A 12,746-nucleotide genomic window follows, 5' to 3' on the forward strand; every position below is an offset into this window, starting at 1 on the left:
TGATTAGAGATTGTGGTTTGGGATCTGCAGCCAGGGGGCTTACTGATATATTCCTTGCCCCTAAATTGACAGACTTGCCCACGAAGTCCTTGGTCTACAATTGGAGAAGCAGATTTGGCTCCAGAAAAGGGAAAGGAAGGGGCTGAGCTTAGATTCTTCACCCACACTCACCAAACAGGTCTTGATCTCACCCTGTGTGAGAGATGGGGAGAGCATCCCAGAGTCCCTCTGTGTGGAATCATGAGTATGAAATGTGTCATAGTTATAAGCTTCATCTTATTAAATCTTCACAGCAACTCTGGATGGTAAAAATGTCTCAATATTATAAATAAACAATGAACCAGAAAATTAAGTAATTTATCCATGGTCATCAGAGAGTTAGGAGGTGTTAGCAATGGAATCCAACCCAAGGCTCTCTCCCTAGGTCATTGGGGATCTCACACCATACAAATGACATCTACTAAGACATAAATAAGACATTGAATCATAATAGCTGCCATGTGTGAGACTCCATGATGGCCATTTTAATCCCTACAACAACCCTTTCACCCAGTAGAGAAGGAAGCTGGAGCTCTAAGCATCTTACTGACATGGCCAAGAGCTTGAATTTGAACCCAAGTGTTTCTATTTCCAAAGCCCCACAGCAGTCCAGTTGACCCCATTGAATCATTAACCCCCACATTTTTAAAAATGCAAAAATTAAAGGGTAGAGAAGAAAAGTGACTTATCCAAAGTTGCACCACTAGAGCCAGAATTAGAACCTGTACATTCTGGTCCTTTACATCCTGACAGCATTAGATAATATACAGCCTTAGCCGTCAGTACAAAGGAATGTAGAGGAGGGGGAGCTTGATGAGAGCTGAAAGGTGAGGGAGTGCTTGCAGAGGCTGCATGGTCTTCTGTCTGTCTATTGTAGATGATGGGATCTAATTGTCTCCCACATCTGTGGGAGAGAAAAGGAGGAAGAAGGGGTATGGATGAGATTCTAGTGTTTGCTTTCTGTGTGAACTACAAAAGGATTGTAAATTTTCCACCAGTGTAGCAAAGGGCTGCTCCTGGGGGTCAGACTGTGCAAGGCTCCATCTGCTCACAGTGCTGCCACCACACAGCACAGTCTAGAAAGTGGTGGTGTTGGTCGCCCAGAGAGGAGCAGCCAAATACTACAGAAAATATGAGAATAGAGCTTTTCTCCCCTTGGAGATGCTGGAATTTTCTGAAATGCAAATTTTACTCTAAAAGCAAGAATACATTTGAGAAACCACTGGTGGTCTATTGCCTCCCAATTCCACACACTGAACCTGAAGGCTATAACTCATGGAGTGAGAAAGAACACTTGAAGGAGGTGGGGGAGTTGTAATGGAAAGCATTAGGAAACTAGTCAGAAGGCTTGGGTTCTGGTTCTGCCTCTAACGTTTATGCTATCATAGGCAAACACAATCTCTAGGTCTCATTTCCTAATCTACAGAGTGTGGCTAATTCCAAATGCATGATTTCCAAGTACCACTGCAGTGCATTTCCTTCATAAGCTGTTAAAATACCTTGGGAATGTTAAAAAAAAAAAAAGCAACCTAGCATGTTTTTTAAAGACTTTATATTGGGGCGCCTGGGTGGCTCAGTTAGGTGTCTGCCTTCGGCTCGGGTCATGATCCCGGGGTCCTGGGATCGGGCCCCGCATCGGGCTCCCTGCTCGGCAGGAGGCCTGCTTCTCCCTCTCCCACTCTCCCTGCTTGTGTTCCCTCTCTCGCTCTCTGTCAAAAAATAAATAGAATCTTTAAAAAAAAAAAAAAATCCCCATTAAAAATAAATAAATAAATTAAATAAAGACTTTATATTTTTTGAGCAGTTTTAGGCTCACAGCAAAATTGAGCAGAAAGTACAGAGAGTTCCCATATACTCCCTTTCATGTGTAGCCTCTCCCATTATCAACATTCCCTATTGTCAACATCCCTCACCAGAGTGGTACATTTGTTACAACTGATGAACCTACCTTGACACATCATTATCACTCAGAGTTTATAGTTTACATTAGGGTTTACTCTTACATTCTATTGGAACTAGAATCTTTTTACTGGAAACTACTGGAACTAGTGATCTTTTTACTATCTCCATAGTTTTGCCTTTTCCAGAATGTCATATAGTTGGAATCATACAATATGTAGCCTTTTCAGATTGACTTCTTTCATTTAGCATTTAAGATTCCTTCATGTCTTTTCATAGCTTAATAGCTCATTTTTTTAGTGTTGAATAATATTCCATTGTGTGGATGCACCACAGTTTATCTGTTTACCTACTGAAAAACATCTTGGATACTTCCAAGTTTTGGGCAGTTATGAATAAAGGTGCTGTAAACATCTGTGTGCAGATTTTTGTGTGGACATAAGTTTTCAGCTCCTTCAGGTTAATACCAAGGAGTATGATTACTGGATTATATAGTAAGAATAGGGTTAGTTTTGTAAGAAACCACCTGTCTTCCAGTACTGTGCCATTTTGCCTTCCTACCAACAATGAATGAGAGTTCCTGTTGCTCCACATCCTCAACCAGCATTTGGTGTTTTCAGTGTTCTAGATGTTGGCCATCTAATAGGCGTGTAGTGGTACCTCATTGTTACTTAATTTGCATTTCCCTGATAGCATATGATGTGGTGGAGCATCTTTTCATATATTCATTTGCCATCTGAAGTAGCTCTTCTTTGATAAGGTATCTTTAAGGTCTTTGGCCCATTTTTTAATTGGATTGTTCATTTTCTTATTGTTGAGTTTTAAGAATTCTTTGTATATTTTGGATAATCATTCTTTATCAGATATGTCTTTTGCAAATATTTTTTTCCACTGTCTATAGCTTGTCTTCTCATTCTTTTGACAGTGTGTTTTGCAGAAGTTTTTAATTTTAATGAAGTCCAGCTTTATCAATTATTTCTTTTGTGGATTGTACTTTTGGTGTTATATCTAAAAAATCAAAGCCATTCTCACGGTCATCTAGGTTTTGTCCAATGTTATCTTCTAGGAATTTTATAGTTTTGTGTTTTACTTTTAAGTCTGTACTCCATTTTGAGTTATTTTTGGAAAGGGTGTAAGTTCTGGATCTAGATCCTTTTTTTTTGCATGTCAGTGTTCAGTTGTTCCAGCACCATTTGTTGAACCTAGCATTTTTTCCTAAATGTGAAAATATTAGATTCGAACTTAACTTTTATTCAATTTCAAAATAAAAGCATTACTTCAGCAAAATTAAGTAAAATAACAAGGACTGATAATAATATCTATGCTATATGACCATGAGTTAATGTTTGTATAAATATGTTACAAACTACAAAGTACTATGCATATATTGCTGCTACTGTTATTTTTAGTATCACTCAGCTCTTGCTCTCAGGTAGCCCCCAGCCTTGTAGTAGTAGTATATTATGCTTAGGTATTTTTTTTTAAGTGAGAGGCAGAATGGTGTGCTTTCTAGAAAGAACCCCGAAATGGAAGTCAGAAACTCTGGGGTAGAGTACTACATCTGCCTCTTAACTGTGTGACCTGGGCCAAGTCACTTGACCTCTGTGTGAAATGAAGGGGTTGGACTTTTGGCATTTAAGGAACTTTCTCACCCTAACATTCTGGGACTCTGTTTGGTATGACGTAGGACGAGATTCTGTCACACTGATTCACATTTTTCTCAGCAACAATATTAGACTTTTTTTAAAAAGGAACTGAAGCCCAAGGAAGTAATAGAAATAAGATGTATATGAAAGTTCCAACTGCTGAGACAATTGATCTTGGAAAGAATAGTTCTATTTGTCCCATTTTTGCTAACATAAACAAGTTTCACAAAACCAAATAGCTAAGGTATTAATTTAATAAGAAAATATATCATTCAGGTTCCCTAAGTATAATGAATAAACTGTCAAGGTGATTGACTTTCCTTTTCTAACATAGACAAAGTCAGGCCAGAACTCTTAACTGAGAATGCTCCTCCTCTCCCAAGGAGTCCCAAAGGGTAGGTTTCTCTGTTGATTTAGAGAGTCAATAATTCAGTAAAGTCCCAGGTAAATGGCAGAACACAAGCTAAGATTGGGTTTTTGTATTCGTATTTTATAAACATTTCAGGGTTGGTTTTTTTTTCCTGACCCTTGATCTTTTGCCATTCTTAAAGTGAAGATTTTATATCTTGGAAGCTTGGTTAGAAACAACCTCAGGGTCATCTCATCCAACTTTTTTCTCTGGGTGGAGCCTGCTCTTAGCCACACCCCTGGCTGAATATTCTAGCAGTTCAACATATGGATTCCAAAACTGGATTCACATCCTGGCTCTGTCTTGAATAGCTTTAAGACCTTGGGCAAGTTACTTAATGTGTTCCATGGGTCAGTTTTCTCATCTGTAAAATGGGAATAATAATTGTATCTACCTCAGGAGGTTATTATGCAAATTAAATTATTTTATAAAGTGCTTGGAATATGCCTGGTACAAAATAAATGCTAACTATATGTTAGCCGTTACTGTTATCTTCATGATCTTCTCAAATATGCCCTTATTTGAATGCTTCTAGGGGCAAGAGAGAATGCACTCACTGTCCCCACCCCACCCTCCTCCTCCATTGCCACAAGGCAGCCCACTGACATGTTAGCCAGAAGCATTCTGTTTAGCATGAGCTTTGGAGTCAGACAGACTTGAGTGTGAAATCTTATTCTATCTACACCTTGATATGATAACCCATGGTATCTTCAGCTATAAAATGGCAGCAGTAATACCTACTTCATTTGGCTTTTTTGAGGACTAGTTAGAGTACTATATATATATGAAGTACTTAGCATGATTCCAGCTACATGGTAGGTACTCAATAAATGATAGTTGCTGCTATGATGATGGTTAGGAAGAACAAGAAGAAAACAGAATAGAAGGAGGAAGAAGGAAGTAGCACAGCCGCACACGAGCAGCTTCAAGAGTCCTTTCTGGCCAGCTGAATTCTGCGTTCCTGTGATCTCACCGGTCCCAGCCCTGCCCACTGGCGCTGCACGTAACATGTCTGATCTGCTTGGCAGTCCTTCAGCTACCCCTTTCCTTATAGCAGCAGCCACCACCACCACTTCTCAGTTCTCTCTTGAACGGGACCCAGAGCATGGCATGATGGTTCCATAGCATGGCCACCTGTCTTGCAGGGGAGAACCCCATCCCCCTAGGTTCCCCTACAGCCTTTTTGTCCATGCAGGCAAAAAAAGAATGGAAGCAGAGGTTGTCCTTGTTCATTCTGAAATTTCTGTCTAAAATGACCTCCGAAGAAGAAAACCATTGCTTCTGATCTGGGGTACCAGAAGGAACAGCCCCCAAACAGCCACGTTTGCTGTGAAGTAGCTCAGCATGGCCTCACTGAAACTATCCAAGGGGGTCTCTAGTTATTGAGGCATTAGCCTAGCAGGGCAGCAGGGCAGAAATAAGAAAGGCAGCCCAGTGCAGACCTGCGCTCCAGGAGGCTTCAGGAAAAGAGCTCCAGCTGTGAAGTGGGACCAGGACCCCTCTCCAAGGCAACATTCCAGCCAGTAATGGCTACCACTCACTGAGCATGTACTGGCTTGAGCACTGTACCAGAAGCTTTACCAACACTCCATTTAACCATCACACCAACCTATGAACGAGAAACTGATTATTCTCATCTTAGAGATGGAGAAACCTAGGCTCTGTGGTTATAGAACTTCAAGGTCTATAGGTAGTAAAGTGAGAACAGGGATTTGCATCTAAGTTTGCTTCAGTCTTTTTAACCATTATACTGTATAGACAGACCCCTACTAACCACGTGGCCTTAAACAAGTGGCAGCCACTTTGAGCCTCAATTTTGCCACCTCTACCTACCTTGCATGGTTGTTACAGGAATTAAATGAAATAACATGAAGTCCCTGGCATGTAATAGGTGTTCAAAAAACTTTAGTTTCCTCCTTTTCAAGTCCCAGCTGTCTCACCCAAAGTGACAGAGAAAATCACTTAACTTTCCTGGGACACAGTTTTCTGAACCTCTAACCCTGGATGTTGACAGCTTAGGCAGGGTGCAGTTTGGGCCCGAGGCTCCAGCCTCCAGCCTCCCTGCCTGTTTTGCTTCATAGCATTTCTGCTGGTGTGCATAGGCTCTGGAACTATTATGATTATGGTTTCTCCCAACAAACATCATATTTACAAACCACAAATAACAAAGCACAAGATGCCGGAAGAGCTCTGGCATGTTAATTAAGAACAATAGCGGAAGCAGCTGGGCAGAAAATACCAACGAGTCTGAAGCAGAGTCTCTGTTGACAAGAGACAGTGCAATATTGTACATTAATTGGGGATGTGGGTAAACATTTGCCGCAGCTTGCCCCCCAGTGCATTGGAAGACAGACAGCAGGCTGGGCCCTCCCCACCACCTTGCCTGCCCATCTGCCCAGAACCCAAGAGATACCAGTACAGCCACTTTGCTCTGGGTTCCGTGTAAGCAGAGAGGATTCTGGTGGTTGATGTGTCTCCTTAATGACCCCCCTGGGCCTACCAGGTTTCCATCTGGATACAGTCGAAGATGAAGATAGTGTTCCTCCTTCAGCTCTCCAGCCTGCTTGTGACACTAGGCTCCCAGGGCCCTCATCCCCCTTGAGTAGAAGACAGTGGAGCCATCTCATTAGGTGTGGCTTGAGTTGAGCAGAGGACAAGATTGCCAGCCTCAGGTGCTATATTCTCTGCGGACCACAGGCCCAGAGTCCCTGTATCTCACATAGCAGACTACCCAGCCTCCCATCACACACAGACCTGTCCATTTATCTGTGTGTCTGTCCATCCTTAGTTATTCACATACACGGTAGCCATCATTGAACACCTGCTCTGTGCTGGACACTGCTAATTGTATATTTTTTTCTCATTTAATCCTCACATCAGTCCTGCATGGTTGATATTAACTCCAAAGACAGAAAGCTAATAGCCAAGACAGCTATGATTTAAACCGGAATCTTTTTTTTTTTTTAAGATTTTATTTATTTATTTCAGAGGGACAGCAGGGGTAGGGGGGGGAGAGAGAGAGAGAGAGCATGAGCAGGGGGAGGGGGCAGAGGCAGAGGGAGAAGCAGACTCCCTGCCGAGCAGGGAGCCTAATGCGGAGCTTGACCCCGGGACCATGACCTGGGCCGAAGGCAGACGCCTAACCGATTGAGGCACCCAGGCACCCCTTAAACCGGAATCTTTCTGGTTCCAAAGCCCACTGTCACTTCCACTAAACTAGTATTTCTTTTTTTTTTTTTTTTAATTTATTTATTTGACAGAGAAAGACACAGCGAGAGAGGGAACACAAACGGGGAGTGGGAGAGGGAGAAGCAGACTCCCTGCCGAGCAGGGAGCCCAAATCGGGACTCGATCCTGGGACTCCAGGATCATGACCTGAGCCGAAGGCAGTCGCTTAACCAACTGAGCCACCCAGGCACCCTAAATTAGTATTTCTCAACTTTTTAAAATTCATACTCCCTGCTGATAAATAGGAAAACTGTTTCTTTCTCTCACTCTCAGATTCATAAATCCTCCATCCCTGCCCCTGGCCTAGGAGTCATAAATCTACTTTAGGATTCCTATATGACTAGCATTTCCCAACTGAGCCAAGATTTGGTCTAGCTTTACTCCCTATAGTTCATACTATTAAATAATGATTTTTTTTATTTCTAAAATAGAAAGTCTTATTATGGCATTGACTATTTTTTCAAACTAAATATCCTCCCCCTCCACCAACAAGGAGATTGTGATACGCCTTCCTAGGGAGACTTTCCCTCAGAGGAGGATATTCATCTTTGGGCATGGTAGAATAGGCATTGTCCAGTTTACTACAGGAAGGTTTAGCCAGAAAATCAGCCCCGAGGACTTAGCTCTTTTCCTACCAAGCAGAAAAGTGCGCCCATGCTGTCAGGAGTTAATGAAGCGCAGAGGTCCCCAGAATGCCAATCAGTTGTTTAGCCAGTACCCTTTCCTAAGGGGCTTCCGTTCTGTGGGTCAAGCTGTGCTGTGCAGGAGGCACGGATCTCCCACCTGCCCAGGAAGAGGTCCAGGCTCCTGAAGCTGTGCCTGCCTGTGGTCACATGCTAGTTCTTCCACTAATCTATGAGCCGTGACCTCTCTGAGCCCTGGTGTCCTTGGTTCTAAGATGGAAATCGCACCACATACGTCCCAGGTTTATTGTGAGCATCTAATAAGATGATAGATTCGGACATGCTGAGGCCACTGCGTAGCAGGCTGAGAGCCAGTGTGCACAGGGAGGACCCGAACGCCATGAGGAGATTGTTCCAATCTTTTAAATGTGTTTTCTTTCTTTTTAGGTAACCCAGCTGGACCCAAATAAATCACTATTGGAGGTAAAGTTGTTCCCTCAAGAAACCCTTTTCCTTGAAGCAAAAGAGTAAACATGGCCCAGCAGTGGAACCAGCCTTCCTTGACAAGCCAGAGGCCTGCATCAAGAGAAGGGCTCCTCGCCAACCCACCTACACGCTCGTCTCACTCAACTCAATGTCACACTTCTGCCTCTTGCAAGATTGCTGGAAAAAAGTAATAATAAACATAGCTACTTAAAATTTCCCATCCACGAGTATATGTTCCCAATCCTCATAGAAAATTACAACTCTGCAGCCCTCCCTTATCCCCTTCACCTCACCCTTATTCAATGACTAATGCACTGTTCAAGTGTGAGTGACCACGAAGTAGAATTTTTACCTCTCCAGTGCCCACCGTTTCCCCACACTGTCTAGGACAGTTCTGTCTGCCCTGGGACACCAGGATGCCATGTATTTGATACGTCTCATTGAGCCAGGGCTCATACACCTCTGCCTTTTTATTTTCACAACTGGATTTCTACTTTGTCACCTAATTTTAAAAGGCATGGGGAAAAAAGTCAAATGGGACTTCTCAGCATGGAGATTAAACGTTGTTGTAGGAAAAAAAGCATATCATTTTTGTTGGTACTTTCTGACTTATTTACTAAGATGTGAGGTTGTGTTTGAGGACTGCATTTGACATATATGCAAGATACTTATTTTAAACTGCAGCTGCCTTGGGTCTCCAGGTTCCATCTAGGAGGTATCTGCTCTTCCAGTGCAGCGTGGAAAACTGTTGAAGCGCATTATGTGAATGTTGAGATAGTGTGAAGAGGACCAGTACCAGGACTTTGGTATCTGGCCCAGATGCAAGAAGCTGCTGTTTGCATTTGGGCAGTTCGAACCTCATAGATACCAGCTCCCACAGAGCTGGTCCATCAGTGAACACAGTTCTCTCCTGCTTTTCTCTCCCTCTGCTCCACCATGTGTTGGGACCTTGTTACTTGGTATTTTAAGCACCTTGTCTGTCATCAAAATCTGATCAGTCACGCCATGGACTCTGAGCCCCGCTATAAAACCTTGCTCCACTATTTCATTCTTTTAACGTTTCAGTATTAGATATTAGATTTGCATTTCAAATGAAAGATCTCATGGCTGAAAATTCTGATCTCATATATTTAAGAGAGCAAACTTGGGGGCTCAGCTCAGAAGACATGTGTTGCCTGAACCTACATATAATAATTTGGGAATGATTTAGTAAATACAGATTTTTGTTAATCTGTGGATTTGGGGTTTGAAGTTTAGTTCATGGAAGCACTATTGATGCCTTCACAGCCAATGATTTCTTTTTAGTCTTGGAATGTTTCTCCATATCTGTTTTTATGTCACCTGTGGTCTCTATCCCAGGGTTTGGGATTCTGATTTTGACATTTTGTATTTGTCCAAAGTACAGTCTAAGTGCTGGGTTTTTCCCCTGGCCCAATTCAAGGGGTTCTCAGAAGACTCTAACCGAAGCCTAAGATATGGCTGGTCCTTTTCCCTCTGCCTGGAAGTGGATATTGGCCAGGAAAATTCCTCCTGTGTCTTTTCTCTGGTGCTCCGACCAGGACCTCCCTGAACACTCTCTCGTAAGAGATGTGTTCCTAAAAGATAGTGCTACATCTGCTTAGAGTCAGGCCTTCTCTGCTCCAGAGGTCTCCCAGGGAGGCTGGAAGGAAAAGAGACCCACTATGGGGGGAATTCAGCTCTACTCCTACCTTCCTTTTTTTTTTTTTGTCCACACCTACCTTCCTAACCTGGTGGACCCAAAGACAGTCATTTCCAATGCTACAGATGCACTAGGGCACCAATTCTTCTTTTTCCAGGTATACCTTAGCTGCCATGCAGAAGCTATAGCCCTTAACCCAGGCCATACTCAGGAACAGAGCAAGAGTGTGGGTGGGAGTTGGAGAGACAGGACTCTGAATTTACTTTCATGGTTAACCTGTTCCATCTGATTTGGGTTTGGTTTCATCATATTGTTCTGCCCTGTCAGCTTCACTTCTGTATTCTAGTGATAGAGACTTTACTCTGAAAGTGATTTCATAAAAGTTATTAAATGCTTCTTGAACGTGTATGAAGTTTACACACCCTTTTTCAACCCTGTCTTGAGAGATTCTTCTAGTTCAGTCTCATGAAATCCTATCCTATAGGCCCCCATTGCTGGGAAAGGCCTCAGCTAATTGTCACTGTTCACTCACATCATTCTGGTCTACTGAGCTCCAGAACCGGAGGCCAAAGCAGTTTTGGGCTTTTTCTTACAAGCACAACATTAAAGGGACTTGCATAAAGTTAGGTTCCAAGAAAAACATCAAGTAACTTGCTATCACAAGAGGAGAATTTCTGCTATCACAGAAATAGCAATGTCCTTTGGCAATTCTTCCTCCTGCCCTTAAACTTCTTTGGGCTTTACATCCCAGCTGCCAGATGCAGTGAGTCAATCAGAACATGGGCTCCGTGTTCTTCTGCCCAGCTGTTTACAGTGAAGTTCCAGGACTCCCTGTCATCCTCACTTCCATTCCAGCTCATTCCTCTGTGTTCCTTGGATTATCAGTTGTATGTTTGGAGCATTAGTTTGAAGATTTAAGGAAGTATTGACAATTTCCCACAGACCCTGAGAAGGTGTAGTTTGGAGAGGTTTCTGGTTGGAAATGTTGCCATGCTCTGGCACCACTAGCTTTACGGGACACACAGGTGTTCATCTCTGAATTAAGCATCCAAAGTCTGAATTGGATGAGAACATCTTTTATGGAATCTTTCTTTTTTTAATGTAGGAGAATAGGATTTAGGCTTTTATAAGTTTTATTTGGTGACATTAGAAACATAAGTTTGCATTTGCATTAAAATTGCTACTCCCAAAGCTACACATACTGACCTGAGTATGCTGGTCAAAGGGATGGGTTTTAAAGATGTTGCAGAGCTCTGACAGATTTCCGCAAAAGCACAGAAGTTCTTCATTTGGATAGGGGAGCGGGTCTTCATTGTCTCCATGAGCAGCATCACTGATGAACACACTTCCGCCATCCCTCCCAGCTCCCCATCCACCCAGTCCCGGGTCCCACAGATGGATGGGACGTGGAATCCTAAATTCAGTTCAGGAGTAATCACATACACGTCACACTTCACAATCTGTGTGACCCTTTCACCTGCATTATCTCATTTGATCTTTTTAAAAATTCTTGGAGGGAGATCTCTCTCTCTCTCCTTTCTTTCGCTCTCATTTCTCGTTCCCTCTCCCCTTTTTTTCTCTCTCTCTCTCATTTCTCTTCTCTCTCTCTCTCTCTCACTCACTCACACACACACACACACAGACTTTAGTGTCTTCCAGTTTGAACCTTGGTTCTGCCACTTTATAGCTATGTGACCTTAAGGTGAGTAACCTCTCTGAACCTCAGCGTCCTGATAACATTCAGGTAGCATTTTGCAGTTTCCCACACCCTCTACACTCATCATCCCAGACCACTGCAGTGCGGGCTCAAAGGGCAGTGCTTGCCTAAGTCACACAGAATGTCAGGACAAGAGTCTGGACTCAAGCCCTAGGCTCTGATTTTCAGGTTCACGGCTCTTCTATAAAGAATCTCTAAATTTCATGTCCAAGAATGGGTCTTGGCATCCCCCACAATTGTGTATAAGAAGCTAAATGTAATTTTCTGGAAGGGAAAATCTGTATGCATCAGATTCTCAGTGGGCAATATTGATGCCAGAAAATTCAGAACCACCATTTACATCATGCAAACACCATCAGACTATTTGGGAAGTTGAATCTGCCCATTCTTTTCATCAAGCCACATTTTTATCTAAATGAAAGCTGCAACCCCCAAAGGGGGGGAGGGTGGAGATAACAACAGTTGGGCTTCCTTGCCTTGAACCTCCCTCTGCATTCAGTGCTTCTCTCTCATCTCAAATAATCTGCTTTGGAAGATGACCCCTAACAACTGCCATGGCTTTACAGCTCCTCCCTGCTGTATTTTGAAAGTGTGGTCTGAAAGGAAATACCAATAAAAGAGACTTGCTCTCCAGTCTTCATTCTGTTAACTCTTAGTTTGCACACTGTTAGTTGTGGTTCTCAGTTTTGAGAGGTGATGTGTGTGGCCAAGAGCATGGTCTCTGGAGCCACGTTGCCTGGGTCCAAGCCGCTCCTGCACTTACTAGTAGCGTGCCCTCAGGAAGTCACTTCACCTTCTTGTGCCTCCGCATTTGGGCTATAAAATGGAAATAATTACAGTACTTGGTTGATAAGGTTGTGAAGATTAAGTGAACTAACATTTAACAATTAGTTAACACGTAAAGCAGTTAGCTATCATCTGGTCTGCAAACTCACACAGGATTACAAAAGGAAAGGAGAGTGGGTGATGATAATGACAACTGGCAGTTTATGGGGGAGGACACAGGAAATGTGAACAGCAGATGCAAGAAGTCCAAGAA

At 42.9% G+C, this 12,746-nt stretch overlaps 1 protein-coding gene across 2 annotated transcripts in view; it reads left to right on the forward strand.

Annotated features, from left to right (window-relative positions):
• Positions 1 to 10,396, forward strand: part of FAF1 (Fas associated factor 1) — a 500,825-nt gene extending 490,429 nt beyond the window's left edge. For both annotated transcript variants that reach the window (XM_064589173.1, XM_064589174.1), the window contains exon 19: positions 8,292 to 10,396. In XM_064589173.1, coding sequence (XP_064445243.1) covers positions 8,292 to 8,375 — 84 coding nt within the window. In that variant the 3' untranslated portion in view covers positions 8,376 to 10,396. The remainder of the gene's footprint in view (positions 1 to 8,291) is intronic.
• The last annotated feature ends 2,350 nt before the right edge of the window (positions 10,397 to 12,746 follow it).

This window comes from Mirounga angustirostris, unplaced genomic scaffold (genome assembly GCF_029215605.1).
Source record: "Mirounga angustirostris isolate CCGP_5_RB_7025 unplaced genomic scaffold, mMirAng1.0.hap1 SCAF_4, whole genome shotgun sequence".
NCBI lineage: Eukaryota > Metazoa > Chordata > Mammalia > Carnivora > Phocidae > Mirounga > Mirounga angustirostris.